This window comes from Pteropus alecto, unplaced genomic scaffold, assembly GCF_000325575.1.
Source record: "Pteropus alecto unplaced genomic scaffold, ASM32557v1 scaffold98, whole genome shotgun sequence".
Classification (NCBI taxonomy): domain Eukaryota; kingdom Metazoa; phylum Chordata; class Mammalia; order Chiroptera; family Pteropodidae; genus Pteropus; species Pteropus alecto.
The window spans coordinates 10630473-10651270 of NW_006443570.1; the positions used below are offsets into that span (position 1 = coordinate 10630473).

The following is a 20798-nucleotide window of genomic DNA, read 5'->3' on the forward strand; positions in this document are numbered from 1 at the left end:
AGGAACGGAGAGCTGCACTGTCCCTCCCACCCCCCACACATGCCTGGAGCTACCATTTTCTCCTAGTCACAGCTGAGAAAGGGCTCACCGCCGGTGAGTCACAAAGATAGGACTTGAATCCAGGTCTTCTGATTCTTAATCCAGTGCTCCTAGGCCTGGCTGGCACTCAGTAAGCTCGATAATTGTGGCAGGAATAAGGATTAGATGAGGGACCACATGACCATCAGGCACAGCATACTTTTCAGAGCCGTTTCCCATCTGGTGAATATCCTGGGCATTTTTAAAAACGAGGGCCCTTCTCCACCGTCCGAGAGAACCAGCAACAGGCGTGAGTTCTTCTCAGGAAGCTGGGATCACATGAACCCTGACTCCCTCCCCACAGAGGCCTGTGTGAGTCACCTCCAGGGTTCCGGCCGGGGGATGGCCAGAAAGACCCCACATGGCACCCTCCCACACAGAGATCTCGTGCATAGCTAACTATGTGAACTGCATGCCCTGCCTGGCGCTGGCTTTATGCACCTCTCCTCATTTGATTATCACACCCACTCTAGTGTAGGGGCTAATTATTATTCCCATTTTACTGATAAGCAAAGTGAGGCAGAGAAAGGAGTTCAATGACTTGCTTAGGGTCACAGGGTCAGCGAGTGGCAGCACCAGATTTTAAACCCCAAAAGCTAACGTCCGGAGCTCACATCTGTACCCAGGAGACTTCCCCCTCTCAGGCTGAAAGGGACTTTAAAGGTCATCTAACTGGTCTACAGCCTTCCTAGGCCACTGACTGACCCCTCTATCAGCCACGTGGCCCATGTGGTTCCACATCCTCCTAAAAGAAGGGCAGAGGAGACGGGCTCACTCAGGACCCAGTTCCCGGCAGGGCAGAAGGGCCAAGCTTAGGGTGCGAGGGGGTCCCTGTCAGCCACAGTGTGTCTCCAGGCGGGTGAGTGAGGGACATCGGAAGCAGCTGGCCACCACCCCAGCTCGGGGCCCAACCCAGGAGAGCCGAGGTTCAGCCCTTCCCTCCATCTCGGCCCCGGTCAGAGTGAAGCACACACACAGCTCTTTCTCAATAAACACACACACGCACATGCGGAGCCACCTGGTGACCCCTCAGAGAGGGACACCTCCGGCCACGGCCACTCCATGAGCCCAGGCACAGGCGCAGCTAATAACACCCCCCGCCGCGCGCCCCTGATTGAAGCAGCTCCGAGCAGCAGGGCACTTGCTTGATTAGTGCCAGCGCAGCCTCCTGGCAGGCGAGGCCGCCGGAGGGAGGGAGGCGGGATCCACAAAGACCTGCTCTCGGCTCCTCCGGGGCCTGTCTCAGCCCCCGCCTCAGATAGAGCCAGGGAGGCGACGCCAGCCTTGCCAGGTGAGAACTTGGAGCACAGTCGGAGAGGAGGCCGGGCGAGGGCACCTTGGGGAGAGCCGGTTCCCACCTCTGATTCAACAAAAGGATATTGGCTTTTACCGGGCACCCTGGTGGTGCTTTATATGCACGTGAGTCTCCTTTTGTCCTGAGGTAGGGGTCGTCGTCCCGTTTCGTGGAGGGCGACATGCGTGAAGGGACTTCCACAGTCCACGGTTCTAAGCAGCAGAGCTAGGATTTGAACTTGTGTCCTTCTGGCTCCAACCTTGTGTTTTCCCCCACTACATCCTGCTGCCAATGTAGGCAAACCTCATCCCTGAAAACTCTGGATGGATTTGACTGGCAAATGCAAGGAAGAGTTTTTATTTGCTTTCTACATAGGTTACTCTAGGGTTTCTTTAAACAGTTCTTCTTTTTGTTCCTATAAGGTATTCTGGTTTATGAAAGTGCTAAGCAGTTTGCAAGGTTGTTAGTAATGCAGAGTCTCAGGCCCCACAACAGACCTACCAGATCAGTCTGCATTTTGACAAATATCCAGTGATTTGTGTGTGTGTGTTAAAGTCTAAGAAGCACAGGACAAGGACCACTGTTCATAAGAGATAACGCGGGAGTTGTGGGTCATAAATCGTCCATCTAGTGTCAGAAGGAAGGGACCTGGGATGAAGGAACTGAGGCTCTAAGAGCATGGAGCCAGATGAGTCACGTGGCACGGGACCCCAGGCCAGGCTGGTGCTCTCGGCACCACCCCCACTTCCTGTGGTCAGAGAGCCCAGGTGTCCTCCCCAAAGAAGCTCTCGGTGCAGGACTTCCCCACACAGGCATGTGCCCTTGCCCGCTGAGGCGGGCCTTGAGCTTTGATCATAGATGTGTGGGCCCATCCACTGGGGTGAAGGGCTGAATCCTCAAGTGACGTGCAAACGTCCTTGACCCCTAGTTGGGACCTGCTGGGTCATTTACAGGTGCCCAAGACTTTGGCACATGTGGACCTGAGCGCGAATCCCAGACCCACCGCTGATTATCCTGTGACTGGAAAGTACTCCACCTGTCTGCACCCGTTTCCCCCAGTGCACGATGGGAAGGATGACCTCTGCCCTTTGCAGCTTACAGAAAGCTCTGGTCCCTGGCCCAAGCAGCCTTGGCCTGCTCTGTTGTAGGGTATAGACTCCAAAAGCCTTGAAAAATCAGCCCTCCAGAAAACCCTCTTGGTAACCAAGTTTCCTCCATTCAGCCTAAAGCTAGGAGACAATAAACTTTTTGTAGTAAAGGGACAGATAGTAAACATTTTAGGCTTTGAGGGCTCTACAGCCAGTCACAGCTACTCAGCTCTGCCATCATGGTGCAAAAGCAGCCACTGTAGCTGTGGCCACGTTTAAGTAAAACCTTATTTACAAAAATAAGCAGCAACTGGATTTGGCCCATGGGCTCTAGCTTCTGACTCCCAGCCAAACCAATGTAGCTCAGAGCAGGTGAGGTCTGCTTATCTTCGGGGCCCAAGGAAAAAGATTTTAGCCAAGAGGTCACCCAGGTGCACTATTGAGTCAGCTTTTTACTAGTCAGAGACAGATTGTGGGGGTGGGGGTGCCCCAAACAGATGCTGCGGTTTAGAATACCAGCCTATGGAAAGTATTGGTGCCTTTGTTCTCTGAGGGGGCCCCAAGCACTGAGCAAGTGGGAAGTAAAGGAATGGCCAGTGTGGTGTGCTGTCTCCCCAAAAGGCCTTCCTAGCAAAAGATGTCACCAACCCTCACGGCCAACGGCCCCACAGTGCTACTCGTTGCTCTGCTTTGTGACCTTGGGTAAGTTAGCGTCTGTGTTCCCGTCTCTGTAAGACAGGTGACGATGGCACCTGCCTCAGAGAGGGCTGGGACTTAGGACTTGTGAGGGTTTTTACCAGGCTGTAGCTCTATCAAAGTCACAGGTCTTTTTACTATTATTATTATCATCATCACTGTCGTTATTCTTAGAATTGTTTTATTGAACAAATGCGTCGTTATAAGGTGGGGCGGTCCTGGACGGATTACAACTCAGTAAAATGCAGGTATGTGTCTCCGGGGCCTAGAGGGTATGTGAGGTGAGCACTCTTGATGCCGGGAGGTGGTCCCAAGGAGGGGAGAAGGTGCACATCCTGCAGAGCGGAGCAGAAGGGACCCACAGATGTGTTTCCTAGGTCCCAGGGAAGCTGACTCAGGCCCTTCAGCTGAATCATCCTTGGAGGAGGTTCTGAAAATCCTCTTCTAAGAGCAAAGCCTGGTGAGATGGCAGGCCTTCCGCCCAGGGCACCCTGGGGGATTAACCCTGGAACAGGGCCTTCTGGGTGGGATCAGGCAGGAGGACGAGAGAACCAGCGTTCTGCATTGGCCTCTGGGACTCAGGGCTGCAATGCTGGGCCAGGTGATCCACGGAGACCCCGGGCTAGGGTGAGCATGGGGCATTGCTACCTGGCAGGGCGCCCCAGTGACTGGGCACCCGTCCCCTCCCTCAGGCTGCTGCTCCTCAGCCCAACTGAGAGCTGGATCAGGAACCAGCCCAAAAGTGGAGGGGGGCGGGGCGGATAATGTGGGTGGAATTAACCAGGCTTCTGTGTTCACCATCCTATTTGTAGCATCATTCTCACTCGTAAGCTAATTTTAGCCATCCATCCTGCTTCTGTTACCATTTATAAAATGAGAATGTCAAATGCAATATTAAACAAGCAGGATGAAGGCAAAAAAAAAAAAAAAAGGAAATGCCAGGGAGGCACTTAATAAATGAATCTCGTGTTCACGTGGGGAGGGAGAGGCCTGTGTCCCTCGTCACGCACGGGCACACACACGTCTGTGCACAGTCGTTTGTGTACTGGTTCTGTCAGTGTGGGCAGAGGGATTTATGTGTTGGGGGAGGTGAGGACAGAGGTGGGAGGCCAGGCTGGGTGGTTGGGGGTAAACGTTCGTTGTTTTTTAGGCGGAAATAATGTGGCCCTCGGGGAGGTGGCCTCCCGGTCTTCTGAATTCTAGCTCGTTTGCCCTTCATCTGTCCTCTGGTGAGGTCACTGCGGTGGGATGGTTGGGGAGAGCGGAGCATCCTTCTCAATGTCTAGGGGCCCCTCGCCTCTGGGCTTTTCCGCATGTGCCGCCCCCGCATCCCCTACACACCATCCACAGGAGGGGGCCCAGAGACCGCAGGAACAGCCCGCCCCCTCTCTCTGTACCCCTTCTCTGGGGCCTGTTCTTCCCTGGACTTTGCTCTTCTGCTCTTTGCCTGACACCCCAGGGAGATGCAAACTAATGCTCAAGCCACCCCTCTTTTCTCCTCTTTTAAATAGAGAAATGAAGTTAGGCCCCTTCTGTTCAGGGTCTCTGGCAAAGCCCGCCCCGGGCTGGGGGAAGCACCCGGCCTGGTGGCAGAATCTGGGCACCTGCCGGAGGATCAGGTTTCTTTTCACTTTGAAACGTCCTTGCAGGTTCCCAGAAAGGAAAAGGAGAACAGCTGTTGCTGCCACCATCAGCTTTTTCCCCGAATAGTACAGCCTGTGCAGCTCCCTTTGCGCACCTTGCTGATGAAAGCAGGAAGATGCGGTCCTACCTGGCCGGCAGGTGGGGGAGGTTAAGGAGAAAGTCAGCGGCAGCATGCCCAGAGTCTGGGGGGTGGCAGCCACTTTCTCCTCTCTGCTCCCCAGTCTGAGATTTTCATCAGCACAGCTGCGAACTGGCTTTATCACCTTCAAAGATGCTCCCCTAGGCTCCATGTGGAGGAGAGTAAGGTGTGACCCAACCTACTTTATCCAACGCCAGCACTTAAAGGATTAGCTCGTTTAATTTATTAGTTCAGTGCAGCCTGTGGGGTAGGCACTCTGTTAATGTTTTATGGATGAGAATATTGAGGCACAGAAAAGTCAGGAGCAGCGTGCTGAAGCTAGGACCCTTAGCCTCTGAAGCTAGGACCCTTAGCCTCTAGGCCGGACTGCAGAGGACGGGACAAGACCCCTGCCCTCGGATCGGGCGGGGTGGGAGGCTGCGGTCTCTGGGCCACGTGTCTTAGATGGTGCTGGGGGCGCGTTCCTCGCCCAGACACTGAGCACACCTCCAAGGGAGAACCTCATCTTAATGAATTCATCTGTGTCCACACCCAGCCCCTTCCTGCTAAATCAGACATGCCAGTAGCATTGGTTATGACCTCCTTCACTTGGCCATCGCTGATTTTAATACAACACTGAGCAGAGGAAACAGTGTTTGAAATTCATTCTGGAAGTGTTGGGGAAAGTAATTCTGGAACTAGGGTTGAAGATGGCTTTGTGGAAGGAATAGCGTCTGAGTGGGCCTCGAAGGCTGGATGGAGGGTGGTAAAGAAGGGCTGTGAGGACAGGACCTGAGTGGCCAGAGGCCCAGAGGTAGGAACAGGGCTTTGAAGTGAGGGACTTAGGATTGAATCCTGGCTGTCGTTATCTGCATTGTAACCTTGGACAAATCATTGTTCGGTGCCTCAGTTTCCTTTCCTATTGTAACTTCAGGGCTAATTAGGCCAACTTGGAGGAAATGAGGAGTCGATTAATGAGGGTGTTGAGAACAGTGAACATTCTCAGAGGACTTCTGTGTGCCAGGAACTGTGCTTGGCGTACATTATATATGAATGTCATCATGTATAGGTACTGTACATTATCTATGCACACACACACGTGCACTCACAGGTACGAGCATGCCGTGACCATGACTAGCCTGTGGGGAGTGTTTGATACACGCTGTGTTCCTTCCTGCTGGCGAAGGGGATGGAGTCAGGACGGTATGTCCTGCAGGGCTCTCGGTGCTTCTCTCAAATGGTCCGGGCTGTTTCTGGCGAGCATGTGTCCTTCGAAGGTAGATGTTTCCGCTGGCTGCCGTCACCCGCCTAAGCTGGCATTCCATTTTGGTTGGCACAGTAACCCCTCTTCCATAGACTTCATGGGGGGGTCCCATATTTGTGAGGACCTTTTTGCAGTAGAACAAGTTATCAACTACAAGTGGGCCCTCTGGTGCTTGGCCACACGCTGGTCCCTGTCTGTAAGGACAGTGCCTGATTAAGATTTCTGGGGAAGGGAAGAGGGAGGGGACAGAGCACAGAACTCCCTTCTGCTCACTTCCTGGAATCGACAGTGCCCAGCTGAGAGGTCTCTCTGAGTTTGCAGAGGGCAGAAGGGTTGGCGCTGGTGAGGGTCAGGTATGACCCTTCCCCTCGCCTCCCCCCGCCTGCCCTGCTGGAGTCAAGAGCCAGGTCTTCCCAGTGCCACCACCAGGATCTCCGGGGTGTGATTGCTGCCACTGCCCATGGCAGAGTCTCAGGCCCGGCCCTCACCCAGCCATGCGCTCAGGCTGGTTAGGACTCCATCTTGCTTCTGGCCGTGGATAAGTAGAGTGACTCTGTAGAGTGGAAACCCTGGAATGGACTTTGGAACCAAGAAGAGGTGATCTGACTCTCTGAAGGTCACTGGGAGAGAGATGCCCACGGGTCCCTTTCGGGCGTGAGCTCCACATGGCGGAGAGCCTGGGGCCTGCCTTCCCTCTCCCAGGCCCTCTCGCAGGCCCTCTCGCCTCTCCGCGGTGGGTTATTTTTGTGCTTTTCATCTCACACCTTGGTACTCATCGGCCTCTTTCTTCACTTCTCATTCAGTATCTGTCTCGAGCAGGGCTGGCTTCCAGGCCGCGCTCCCTGAGCAGCTGTGCAGGCCCTGCACTCGGGTCCTTGCTGGTCTGACGCTCTGCCGATAGATCCCGGAGCTCTCGGCGATGTTGCACAAAGGGCCCCTCGTCTTCATTTTGCAGCATTCTGCATGTTCTCTAGCACATTCTGTAGCCAGCCATGCTCTTGAGGACAGCAGAGACCCGGTTCCTCCCAGTTCCCCATGGAGCTGTTTGTGTTTGTCTTCTTTGAGGGAAGGGCCTCTCTGAATCTGGGTTATAAATCTGTAAGAGCCCGTGAAGGGTCCTGCCCTCCTGGAGTGTCCAGAAAGGCTTGTGACTACCAGAGAGGACAAGAGGAAGCACTGGGCAGGAGGAAGAAAAGCAGGGGCTGTGGGATGGCATAGGCCAAGCGGGGAGCCACATGTGGTTTCTGGGGTGCAGCTCACCCTTCCTGCCTTACTGGAAAGATCTGGGAAGCTGTGGGCTCCAGGCAGGACCCCCAGATCCTTACACTGGAGGGTCATCTCCCTTTCCCTTTCTCCCTGGAAGGCGCTCAGGGCCCAACAGTCAGAGGAGATGGTCACCCTGGGGCTTCAGAGAAGCAGTTCTGGCCTGGAATCTCCCAGAACCTGGCTGAGGAGGAGCAGCAGCTGGAGTCAGAGGAGGAGCTGATCGCGGGGCAAGTCCAGGTCAGGCCTCTCTGTCTTTCAGGAGGCTCCACAGAAGGACGGCACCCACCGTAAAAACCAATGTCCTGGCACTTGCCTACCCCTCTGTTCGCCTCCCTCCTTACTGGCCAGATAGTTTAGTTTGATCTCTGGGCAGCTATGGATTTTATCCTTTAAATAGTCCTCTCTCCACGGAGGAGTAAATCGTTTCTAACATGGCCTGTTCCGGGTGAGAAGGGAAGCTGCAAACACTGGCCTCTTCAGGCCACACAGAGTTTCCTTGTCCTGGGCTTGTAAATCAAGGCCACAGGCACAGGGCTTGGGTTTCCTCAGACCAAGGTGGGGTCCGGTTTCCCTCCCAGCCCCGGGGGCGTGCTGACTGAGGCCATTTGTATAGACTCGGAGAAAGAACAAAAGCCTTTTCACTTCCCAGACCTTGGCATCCTCCTCAGACTGCCAGCCTCTTCCTCTTCCAAAAGGTGCCCCGCAGGGAGCTTGCCTGAGCGAGGGCTGCGGGCCAGCGGGGTGAGGACAGGCACTCAGAGCGCTGCAGGGAAGCTGTCCCCACAGAAGTCCCAGCACCTTCTCTGAAAGCTGATGCCAAGAGTTTCCCCCTAGGGTATGGCACGGGACCTTGTTCCCTGGCATGGGCCATGGCGTCAGGTGGACCTGGGCTCAAGCCCAACCCTGCCGTGCATGGACTGTGTCTGCAGATAGAGGCAGGGTGTCTGCCGGCCCTGGGCCTCAGCTTCCTGCTCTGTGAGATGGATAGATAACGATAAAGGGCGTCATTGGATCCACTGGCAAAATAGGAATATAGAAGGTAGATAAAAGTATTGTGTCAATGTTGAATGTCCTGAGGCTGATTGCTATACTGTGGTTATGGAAGAAAACACCTCTCTGTTTAGGAAATGCATACCTTAATATATGCAACTCACTTTCAAATGGTTCAGGGAGAAAAATCACCAATTTAGATCTAGACCTAAACCTAGACATAGCGAGTGTGCAATTGATAATGCAAAAGTAACAAACTCTTAGCAACAGGCGACTGTGGGTGAAGGGTGTACCGGTATTCTTTGTGCTATCCTTGCAACTTTTCTATAAGTTTGAAATTATTTCCAAAGAAAAAGTTAGAAGCAACCATTGCCGAATTGCTCGGGACTCTGATCGGAAGTAGGCGCCCACTGGCGCGGGCAGCCAGCATGGAGTGTAGGACGCACGTGCCGGCTCACGTCGGGCTCTGCTTCGTCCTCTAAAAGGTAGCATCCTTCGGAGGGTTCTGCTAGGTCGTTCTTCTGAACCCATAACCGTGTGGCTGCGAGGAAACCATACGCTCTTTTCCAAGGCAAGTTTGCCAAGCAAATCGGCATATTTAGAGAGTGAAATTTTACAGGCAGTCCCATCTACCTTCGGTATCAGCCCCTGGAATGGAGCCGCTGCTTGGCTTTGCCAACTGTGAAACTTGAAAATGGGAGACCTCGTCTTCCGAGGGTGAGACACTGGTCACGAGGTTCCTCTGAGGCTTCTTAACCAGCACAAATCCAAATGGCATTTCCTGCTAAGTCTCTTGTCCCTCCAACCAGACTGCTTCTCCTAGGTGCCATTTGAAACAGTAGCAATGGCAGCCATGGTGAGAAGCTGCTGAGAGGAGATCTGAGATGTTGGTTGAGTCTCAAGGACCAAGACTTGGAAATGTTCCATTCTCAGACTCTGCCCCCACCCAAGGCTGCTCTAGAGAGAGCACTTTGGTATGAGCGGTGGGGAGCGTTTATTATACATGGAGGTCTTGGTGCTGCTGAAACAGATAGAGCAAGAGATCTGATCGCCAGGAGAACCACCTCTGTTTTGCTTCTGTTGACCTGAGGAGCCACACGAGCCTCTCTCAGGCTGCCCTGGGAGGGGAGCTCCCGTGCCTGCCTCGTGCCCCACAGGAAAGGCAGCCTTCAGTGCCCGCTGCCCCCAAGAACCCAACTAGCCAGACACTGAGGGTGGGAAGAATGCTTCCCACTGTCCTGTCTCCTCTCTGCTCCTCATTGATCTCTTGTGGTCCATAGTCTCTAAAGACGGCCCCCGTGATCCTGTGCCTCCCAGTGCTCATGCCCCTGTGTGTTCCCCACCCATACCAAACCTAGGCTGGCCGATGTAACCAGTAGAACGTGATGGAAGTAACAGCGTGACTCCCAAGGCTAGGCTGTAAAAAGCCTTGCAGCTTCTGCCTTGGTCTCTTGGAAGGCTCGTGCCTGGGACCCAGCTCCTTGGGACTCTGCCACCATATTGTGAGAAGACCAAGCACCATGGAGAAGCCATGAGTGGTCCCCCACCCCCACCCATGGACAGTCCCAGCTGAACTAGCATCAGCTGCCTGCTGTGTGAGTGAAGAAGCCATCTTGGACCCCCAGCCGAGTCCAGGCTTTCTCTGGCTCCTGCCCCAGCCCCCACCTGACCACAAATACGTGAGAGACCGACCGCAAGCAAGAGCCCTGCTGAGCCCCGTCAACTCGCAGAACCGTGAAGAAGAATGACAAATTGTTGCTCGAAGCCACTAAGTTTGGGGGTAGCTTGTTGCACAGCAGTAGGTAACTGGGACATGGTGTGTGGACAGATGACCGAAGTTTGTGACTTTGGCTGGGGAGATAGGCTGGGTTTTCTCCGTTTAGATTCTGACTGTAACTCAGGCTGTTTATGCCAAGTTCTCTAGTTTGCACAGAGCCTGGTGGGAGGATAGCAGGGGTTGAGGGGTGACCCAAATGTGGTCTGTCTAACCCAAAAGGCTCCCGAGGCTGACAGGCCCAAGGGGCAAGTTGACATATGATTATTTGCCTTAATATCAACGTTAGGAGAACACGAACCTATTCTTTTCAATAGAATGAGGGCTCTCAGGGGTGGAAGCCGCCCTATTTGTCTTTGCATCCCCCACAGCACCTGCCAGGCACATTGACTTCCTCAGCACCGTTGAAATAAGCTGGGTCTCCTTGACCATGATGAGCATAGAAGTCGATCCGTGCTCTGTATTGAACTTCCTTGAGGGACCAGGGAAGGTAGGGACTGACCCTGATCCCTGCCCTGAGAACCAGCAGTCTGATGGGAGAGACAAGGTGTCTAGTCTGATGGGTGAAGGACATAGTTTTATCCTCAGCAAGCCCCTGACCCACTGCAAGGACTCGGGGTACAGGTAGAGAATAGCGATGCCTCTTTCTCCTTTTCAGTGTTTTCTGTACAACATCATCAAAGGAGCTCGGGAGCTGGGTGGGCAGGCCGTCCGGTCCTGAGAAATCTCCCCAGATGCCTCCGGTGCACGCCAGGCCAGGCTCCCTGGTGCGACTCTGTTTACTCCCTGTCACTCAAGTGCCCAGAACATGCTGTGGTCCCCCCAGAGAGTGCGCATGACATGGCCCCTGGCCTTATTGAGCACTCAGGGTTGACACAGTGGTGGTGGACAGAACCCAGGCAGTCAGTGCTGCCCAAAACAGCACCAGCAAAGACAGAGCAGAATTAAACAGAGCTGCCAGCCCTGCTCAGAGAGAGGAAGAGTAGGTGGGTTTGTTTAAAATGTTCCCATTACAGTCAGTTAACCTTTATGTTCCCTAAATGAAAATTGTATAAACCTGAAATTTTCGTTGATCAGGTTGCCTAGGAACAGGCAGCAGGTTTTCATAAGACAATGCAATAGATTGTCACCGATAGGGCTATTAGAAAGTGAGCTGGTTAGCGGTATTATACTGGATCCCGGTGTTATTGTTAGGTTGGTAATTAGCTGTCTGCCTCTGCACAGCACACACATCTTCCCAGGCTCGGGCAGGCTCTTGCAAATGAGGTGTCTCAGCCTGCGTCTGAGTCCTGGGGGTGGGGGTCTGGAGTCCAGGAGCAAATTGTCACCCCTGGGCTTATGGGAGAAATCTTAAAGACCCAATTCTGATGAATTTATTTCTTTTTAATCACCTCGCCCCACACACACACTTGCAACAGTAATATTCAAAGCAGAAAATTTGGGAAATAAATAACAAAAACAAAATGCACTCAGGAAATTAAAGAGCAGAGTTGCTCTAAGACGACTTTGCTGTGTCTTTTCATATTGTTTCCCTCTATCGTATATCCCCTTGTTCATTTTTCACAAAGTCACTGTAATTTCCTTTTTCCCTGCTTGCAGTTAAGGTGACCAACCGTCCTGGTTTGTCTGGGACTGAGGGTTTCCCGATACCAGAGCACATCATTATCAGCCTGCCTTCCCGTAGCCGTGTAGCTTTCGGTCAGCTTGGATGACATTCAGCCTACTGACTCCCTGTTCTTGGACTTTTAGGGTATTTCTTTTTATTTCATGATAATCAACGCATATGGTGAATACTCATCCACATGTCCTTGCAGAATGAATTCCTAGGAGTAGGATTTATTAGGTCAAAGGGTGTGTGCATGTATGAATTTTGATATTTTGTCAGGTTGCCCTCCAGGAAAATATGTGCCAGTGTCCACCCCTGAAGCCCATACTCTCAGGGACTCGACAGCAAATACTCCTTTCATCACGGCCAGTCCGATGAGTGAAAGAGATGGTTCGTTTTGGGATGTGGGCTTCTTCATTAGCCATTCGTAAATTGCCCGTGTGTGTCCTTTACCCATTTCTCTTTTTGGGGGTGCTCATCTCTTTCCTTTTCATCTAGAAAAACTCAGTATTAAGCATATCAGTCATGAATGTTGAACCGTTTTATCCATGTTTTTAAAAGCATGCGTGGTTATCATTCTTTAAAGAACAAGATTAATACCTGTTATCTGGTGTCTTTGAAGAAAGAGGAGTTCATATTTGAGGTAATTAAAGCTTCCCCCTAGCCTTAAGCACTAAAATATTTTTTAATTAAAAGTATTTGGGATGAGAGTATCTCCGAAATGCACAACCCATATAGGTCCCTTTTACAACAAAGTATATTGCACACAATTTAACTTTTTCTTCATACCGCAGACCTGCAGTGAACAATGGTAGTTTTCTGTCATAGTGATACCCTTAGCAGCAGTTGAGCTACTTAGAATTTTGGTTCCTATATTATATGGCCCCGGACTGCTTTTTAAATAAGATACCTGATTCTTGTCCTTCCCCCATCCCTATCAGGCTGTCATGCTGTTACTTCTGCTGCTATAAGCACCTGTGCCTTCCCCTATGACATTCCATCTTCGTCAGAAATAGGATTGATTACCGGCTAGCAATGCTTGTTAAGTTTGTCTGTAAACTAAAAGCAAGTAAGCACTGAGCAAGGGCTTAAGGAACATTAGTAGAAACTGAAGGAGTTTCAGCAGGCAGCAGTTGTACTTATTACCAGGGCTTTGCATTATAGATCATTTATGTATATGTTGTTTAAAAAAAAAATGACTTCTGGGTGTGTGAGTGGAATAGGATTTAGACATTTTGGAGGCGGAAAGGAAATAGGAAGAAAAGACTAGCCACCACCTGAAGACACAGCTGGAGAATGAGAAGCTGGCGATCCAGGTGAATGGAGTCAGTGTTTAAATCTTATTACTTCCCTCGGGAGTGCCCCGGGCAAGTGGTATGGAGATGGTGGCATCGCTGACCTGGAAATTTTAAAAATCCAGCTTTCAGGCCTGCCCCTGCGAGGGTATGGTTTCTAGCTCGTGACATAAACCTTCTGATGCTCAGTTTTCTCATCTGTAAAATGGAGCCAAAACCAACTGGCCTGTCTATTTAATAGGAGGTAGAATCAGATAGTCCAACGTGAAGAATCACTGACCTGAAGGAACCTGAGGGGAATTTGTAAACACGTAAAGGGCCAACCAAGTAATAGTAGCATTGTTGCTGTTGCTATTGTTATTCGCTGACACATCAAACAGCCTCCTAACCTCTCGTACCTTCTGTACAAATTTCAATCTGAGCTCCCAACCCACGCATGTGTATCTTAAGCTTACATCCTTGCAGCCCTTCCAAACCCAATTTCATCCTTGTAGGTTTTTCCACAGCAGGATTTCCACAAGTGGTATATTTTCTTAAATATTTATTTTGCAGGCCATTTACTCGGCACAGCTATTTTTACAAGTGAGTAAGGAGCAAGGCTAAAAATAACCTTGCTGGTAACCAGATCCGTTCTGCATTTGACATTTACGTGGAATTCATTTGCATCTCATTTGTTCGCCTTTCTGTTTAACAGGTAGAATGTAAGAAAGCTCAGCCGAAAGAAGTCATGTTCCCGCCTGGGACAAGAGGTCGGGCCCGGGGACTGCCTTACACCATGGACGCATTCATGCTTGGCATGGGGATGCTGGGTGAGTCTGGGTGGGACCCCAGGGATCCAGCGGAGTCACCGTGGACTGGGGCCTTTGGAGGCCTGTACACCCAACTGGGTTACCTACCAGCTGGACAAACTGCTTTTTACCTGTCTGAGCCTCAGTTTCCTTGTCTGTAGATGAGAATGATAACCCGCCCCCCTTTAAGACAGTTGTGACTATTAAATGAGCAGAGATAGATAGAGATGGATGGATGGATGGATGGGTGGATGGGTGGATGGGTGGATGGGTGGATGGATGGATGGATGGATGGATGGGTGAGTCAGGCACAGTTTCCGGAATTATCTCGTCCCATGCCTGGCTCATAGAAGGTAATGGATGGATTTTCTCTCCTTTGCAGTCCCTTCTTTATCTTGTCCCATGCCTGGCTCACAGAAGGTACTGGATGGATTTTCTCTCCTTTGCAGTCCCTTCTTTAAAAGGAGAAAAAGTCACTCCCTCTGTCTGGGCCCTCTCTCCTGACTGGGAGTTCTTAAAGCCCTTAGGGCTCCTGACTGGTTTAACTTGTGTGGGCTGAGGCCACATTTTCTAAAACTTGGAAGAGGAGGGGAAGAGGTGAGGGTGGGTGATAATCCTGTCTATTTAAATGATTAACATTTTTCTCTTGGGATATCAAAATTTGCATTTAAATGGATGTTTTAAATAGCCTGTTTTACTCTTTATTTGCAAAAAAGAGAAAGAGAGAGAGAGAGAGAGAGATGATGAAAGACAGAGTGTGTTTGTCCTGACGAAAAATGATCTCTCCTGGCTTTTAGAGAAATTGAGTTGCATATTATGCCCCTTCCTTAAAGGTATTTCTGTCCATCCTGCGTAGATAATTGAAAATCTTGCTGCTTAAATGGCATGAAAGATGGAGAAAGCAGTGGAGAAGCGTAATGGTGTGGGTCGCAACAATAATTAGAAATTTCAAGGCGAGAGAACAGTATTTTAGTGCAAGTTATTGTGTGTCGGGAAAATACTAATTAAATGGGATAAATGGTAGTTAATGGTAAAATTCCATTCAGGCACATGATCTGTCTAGTTTTAATGGGTTTTCATTTGGTTTGGCTACGAGTCCCTCTTCTATATTTTTTGATAAGCTCTTTATGTGTTTTCAGATTTGCTCTTCACATTCATGGCTTAGTTTTATATTTATAAAACTTTCCTTGGTTTTATAAATTCTGAAAAAGAATTGTCTCTATTTTTCTGAGGAAATGACAGGGTCAGGTAAAGTTATTTTAGGGAACTTAAAATGGAGAGAGATGCCATGAAAATAACAAAAATGGCTGAGATGTTAATTTTTCTCAAATTAATGTTTTAGGTTTAACGGTTTCAAAGAAAAATCCTTTTGTAGTTCTTTAAAAATTGGGCAAGTGGTTCTAAAACTTACCTGCCGAAAGAAACATGTAAGAAATCAGAAAATGTTTTAAAAGGAGAAATGAGAAAAGACTAGTTTGACTGAATATCGGAACATAGCGCGAAACTACAGTAATTAAAATAGTATGGTAGATAGGAATGCATCTGTTAATAGAAAAAGTTAAAAAGCATGAACTAAATATATTTCTATGTAAGCATATAATTATTATAAGATATGATTACTTTTAGAAATCGATGAGTATTATTTCCTTTTTGACTATAAGACACTTGTCAGGCTCTTGCTTTAAAAAATAAATTTTATTTGGTCTTTACCCTATGTCCTATGCCAAAAGAAACTCTGAATGGATTAATAGTTTTTTAAAAATCAAACCTCAGAGAAAAGAGTTGAGACCATTACCCCCTGCTAGCTTTTGGAGTCTCATATAAAGGCCTTACAGCTTAAAATAGGAGACTTTTTAGGATCCAGATCTTTAGGAAGTGCCCCCACCTTTCTGAGTCTAACTGGATGCCCCTTACCTGTGGGACGGATGAACTGGGTTTTCTTCAGGGAGAATCAAAGGTGTGGAGTGAAGCTAGTTCACTCTTGTCAGTTGCAAAGGTGCAACAGCTGTGTTCAGCCAGGACTCAGGGCCCGCGTCTCCACAGACACCCAAGTTTGACCCCTAAACAGAAGGCACCCAGTGGTTTCGCAGTGGGAGCCAGGGAAGGAGGAATTTGTTGAATGCTTTGGGTCTTTGCATACCTACTGTGTGCCCGGCCCAGGCCAAGCAATGGGAGATGTACTTAGTGAGGCAGACGCGGTCCCTGTCCTCATGAAGCATGTGGTCTAGAGAGAGAGATGACATTTAACAGCCACACAGATATGTAATTCATCATAATAGAGAGAGTTGTGGGGGTGCTTTAAGAGTATGCAATAAAGAATGGAAACTAGTCTGAGGAATTGGGGAACAGCTCCCTGTGGAGATGACATTTCAGCTGGGATGAGAAGAATGAGTAAGCCGAAGGTCGTCTGGACAGAAGAAACAGCCTTAGAACTCAAGGGTCCTAGTGTGAAACCCCAAGAGCCAGCGGGCCTAGCTGGGTGGGGCGGGTCCAGGCAGGGCACGCATGAGGAGGGGTGGTGTCCCAGCAGGCCCAAGATTGGGTTTGGCCGTGGCTGGTGGTGGGCAGACCCCAGTGCTCCCTGTGCTTCTCCAGACGCCATCCAGCTGGTTCCTGCTCACCGAGGGATGGATGGTGGTGAATGCCAGGTGCTTACTCACCTGCCTCAGCTCTTTCCCCTTCTGCTAGGGTCTCAAGTGATGACTTCCTCAGGTCGCAGTAAAGGAGTAACATTTAGTTACAAATGTCTTTGTGGTTAGAGTCTAATAGTTCTTGATTTAATACCTCCCACAGCCCACCCCGACTCTTGCTGCTTAAGGCTTTTGCCCACGTAGCTCTGGTTGAGATTGCCACCAGGCTGTACCCCCATACCTCAGCTAGTCCCCCCAGGTCACAGAGATGCTTTTCCTCCCCCAACCCGACGAGGAGCCTCCACCAAAGGGAGCTGTGTGGGCCAGAGGGAAGAGCGCGGCACTTCAGAATCAAATCTGGACTTCTCACACTGCCAGCTATGTGACTCAGGGCAAGTGACAGCCTCTCCATCCTTCAGTTACCCCGCCCATAGATATGGATATGGAGGCCCTCACTTCATGGGTAAATGAAACCATAACATGCCCAGTGAATGCTGTATTTCATCAGATCCGAGCTGCATGGTTGGTAAAATGCACCTTCATGTACCATTCAGAAAGGAAAAAAAATGCTATTAATTAAACTGCAGTGATGCTTTCTTAGCACATTCTTGGTGAGATATTTCCCACTTTCGAGAGATGTTGAAATATGAAAAGTGTCTTCATATCAACGAAATACAGTAGCAGGCACTCGAGCTGGGAGCTGTTATTAATAAGGTACTGGGGGGCCCTGGGCAAATTACCACTTGAGTAGGTGTTCAGTACTCTTTCACTTGTGGTCCCTTCCTGGCCGTGGCTGAGAACATAGCTAGACTCGCAGGTGTGACTTGTGCTGTGGCCCCTGCAGCCTCCTCTGTGTGGACCCCCAGCTCAAGGAGTTGGATTATCTTTGAGTTTTTCAAGGAGAGGTCCATGCTGCACATCAGCCTGAGTAGCCCCCAGCCCAGCCCCCTGAATTCCTCAGCCCTTATGGTGAGTCCATCCAGACACCTGCTGAGACAAGGCCTTCTGAGAGGCCCCCAAGCATGCCCCAGCCAGGAACCAGCCCAAGGTCCGGGCAGAAGGGGTGAGTCAGGCACAGTTTCCGGGGAACAAACTCACAGTCTCACAGTCTGGTTGGCCTGTTGCCTCCCCAGCCAGGCCGGAGACTCCACCGAGCCTTCTCTGATGCCCACTCCCAGAGGCACCTGGGGCTGCCCTCCATTTCACCCACTGGCACAGCTTGGCACCCTGGGTCTGTGGACTCTCTGGGCGAAGAGAGTGCCATCTGCTGTGCTGTGACCGGAGCCCTTGCTTCTCCCTTCTCAAGCGGTGGCTTCTGGAGGAGTCTAATCCTTCGGTAGAATGGCCTGACGTGCCCCCATTAGTCACCTGGGTCACCCGTCCCTGGTGCGCCAGACCTGCATATCAATCCCGGAATCCTTACCATCACCACCATCAGCGGTTTGACTGAGGAACTTGGCTCATGCAGAAAAAAAAATTTTTTTTAATTCATTAATGAATGGAATGAGATGAGGTTTTAGCGATTTAAACGTTTTTTGTTGAGTGAGTAGAAAACGCACTTCTAGGGCTTTTTAGATGTGAAACTGCAAACAATTAGTTTTTAAATCCATTCATTCAACAAATATTTATTGAGTGTCTGCTCCGTGCCAGGCACTGTTTTAGATGCTGAAGATGCAGCGGAGAATGAAGCTTCTGATCGCAGGGAGCTGATATTCTAGTGAAACAACAGAAACACTGGTCCGTAAATGACCTGGACACTGTGGAACTAATTCTTGAATGTCCTTTAAGATTTCTCCATACTTGGGGAGGTCTCATCATAGGGAAGCTGATAAGCATACAGTTGCTCAGTTATTCTTTCTCGATCTCTCTTGACTGCAGACGGCCTTGGGGAGAACCTACAGCTGTTTTGGTTTTGGCTTTCACAGCCTTTGACAAAATCAGAATAATCGGCCCAATGGGAATTCCTTAAAAAGAGCATAGGAGAGAGGAGGAGGGGTTGGGTCTCCCTGCCTTTGAGCCAGACAAAACCAAAATCAACTGAGACCCTTAGAAAAGGTCTTTTTTGCAGCCCTCAGATTTTGTTCCACTGCCTGGCAGCCCCAAAGAGGTGCCTGCCGTTATCCAGCTCGATGCACTAGAATCTCTGTTTTTTCTTAATGAAAGTGGACTTAATAAAAGCAAACATGATTATTGTTGATATATTTGATTCCCCTTGGCCTTCTCAGCCACATAATCTTACTGCCTTCCACTCTCTTGACCCCGCTGGGCACACACTGTTTAACAGGTTTAATTCCAGTGGTAGAGAAATACCTCATTGCCAAGGCCTTGAAAAACTTCACCCTGTAGGCCCAGAAATGGAGAGACACTTGACCAGCTGAAGAAAGCCAGAGGCACTTATCAGTGCTCGTACTGAGAAGGCCCTGTGAAATCCTGACCCAGTGTTCCCTGACATTAAGCCCCTCTGAAATGAAAGCCAAAAAAAAAATCATCGTGGAGAAGGAATGAGAAGCTGTAATCTGCTGGCATTCACTAACAGACCGAAAGATGATGGGCTGGAACTTACAGCCACATGTCTAGACTCATTTGTAATTTCAACTGGGATTTGTCTTTCCAAAAATGTCTGTCGAGGTCACTCCCAAGGAGGTCTCCATTTGTTCAGCCGTTTCCTTGTAAACAGAGGAGACTCAAAATTCATCCGTTCATTTTCCTTCGAGAGCGGTGCTGTGCATTAGGTCTTTGTGTGTTGGTGGGAACGTCTCACATCTGTGCTGCCCAAGATGGTAGCCACTAGCTACCTGTTGAGCTTTTAAGATGTGGCTTCTGTACCTGAGGAACTGAAGTTCTCGCTTTGTATAATTTAAATTTAATGTAAATTGGATAGCACAGGTCTGGACTCCGGATGATTCTGGGGGCGAGCACCTTTGTAGACCTGGCCTGGGAAGGGCTCTTGGCACTTGGTGTTGCATCCATATGCAGACCTCGTAGAGCCGGTGTGGTGCCCCAGGCAGCGCTCTGCACACCTGGCAGTGGTGTCACACTCTTAACAGTTCCCATGTCTCTTTCCATGAGGGGCCTGGTGGGAGCAGTTTTCCATGACTCTGAGTAGCTGACTAACAGAGCCTGGGAGAAGATGAGTCACATGCGCATCTAGCATGCAAACATCTTTTAGGATTGGAGCAAAGATCTAGAACCACAATTCTGAGACCTCTGCCAGCATCTCCAAAAGGGGGCCCGAAAATGAGCTCACTGTCAAAGTCAAATTCTATTGTTGATTTGTGGATTTTTTTTCCCCCCACATAGGAAGCCTATCTGTAAGAAAGGTGGCCATGCAGGCAGAAGGCTTGGTTTTTTTCTTTAGTGACAAGAGATAATTACTGTGGGATTGATCAGGCGTCCAGAGTACTGGAGCAAATAAATTGTGCAGTAGCCAGTGCAGGAGGGGCCCGGCTGCTAATGGAAGTGGTGGCTGGGTCATCTCACGGTAATGTGGCTTGATGGAGCATCCGCATGGGTCTGCTGTAATGTGCTATTGATATGCAGCCAGCCAATTTCCCCCGTGTGGCTGGGGCTGGGAGCCGTGCGAGCAGAGTTGGGCTGCACAGCAGTAAATGAAGAGGAAAATTGAAGTAATGTTGTATTATAAATTTATGATTTCATCGGCCTGGCCCAGAGGAAGTTCAGCAGTGGGGGCTGGAGATCAGATCCCCTACTCCGGCAGATGCCACGTTCTCACCTTTGTTGTTCAGGAGACAATATTGACATTTCCGAGAAGTCTGGGGTAAGGCCACAAATTGGGGTGAACTTGATAATGCTTTCCTTCTTTCTTTTCGAAGACTTCTGAGTGTGCCAGGAAGAAAGCAGACATGATGGAATCATACTGGTGGAGCGAATCAGGGAGGGACTAGGCGTTCCACCAGCCCCCACCCCACCCACCCTGAGGGAGTCTCAAAAGTGACACATGGGTTTACACTTTTGCTGTCAGATTAACACTAAAATATTTAAGACCCCCAGCGCTGAAGTTCGAAGCAAAGGAATCATTTTTCATCAGGAAAGGCCCTAGGCAGCAGCGATTTGGCTGCTTGCATATAATTCGTTTATCAATATTGTTGAAATAATGGTATAAGAAATTTAGTGCTGAAAGATCTGATTTGATAACAGGTGATTAATTTGGAGGAGAATCGAACTGGCCAGCCATGAAATAAATACCAGGGGAGGAGCCAGTGCGCATGTGTCCATTTAAGGCACCCAAGTCTTGGTTTCTGTCCTT

General features: G+C 49.9%; 1 protein-coding gene across 1 annotated transcript in view; it reads left to right on the plus strand.

Annotated features, from left to right (window-relative positions):
* The window catches only part of MSI2 (musashi RNA binding protein 2), a 333055-nt gene that overhangs the window by 304700 nt on the left and 7557 nt on the right, over window positions 1–20798 (plus strand). Inside the window, exon 8 of the mRNA XM_015599259.2 lies at window positions 13808–13922. Within this exon, the coding sequence (XP_015454745.1) occupies window positions 13808–13922 (115 nt within the window). The remainder of the gene's footprint in view (window positions 1–13807; window positions 13923–20798) is intronic.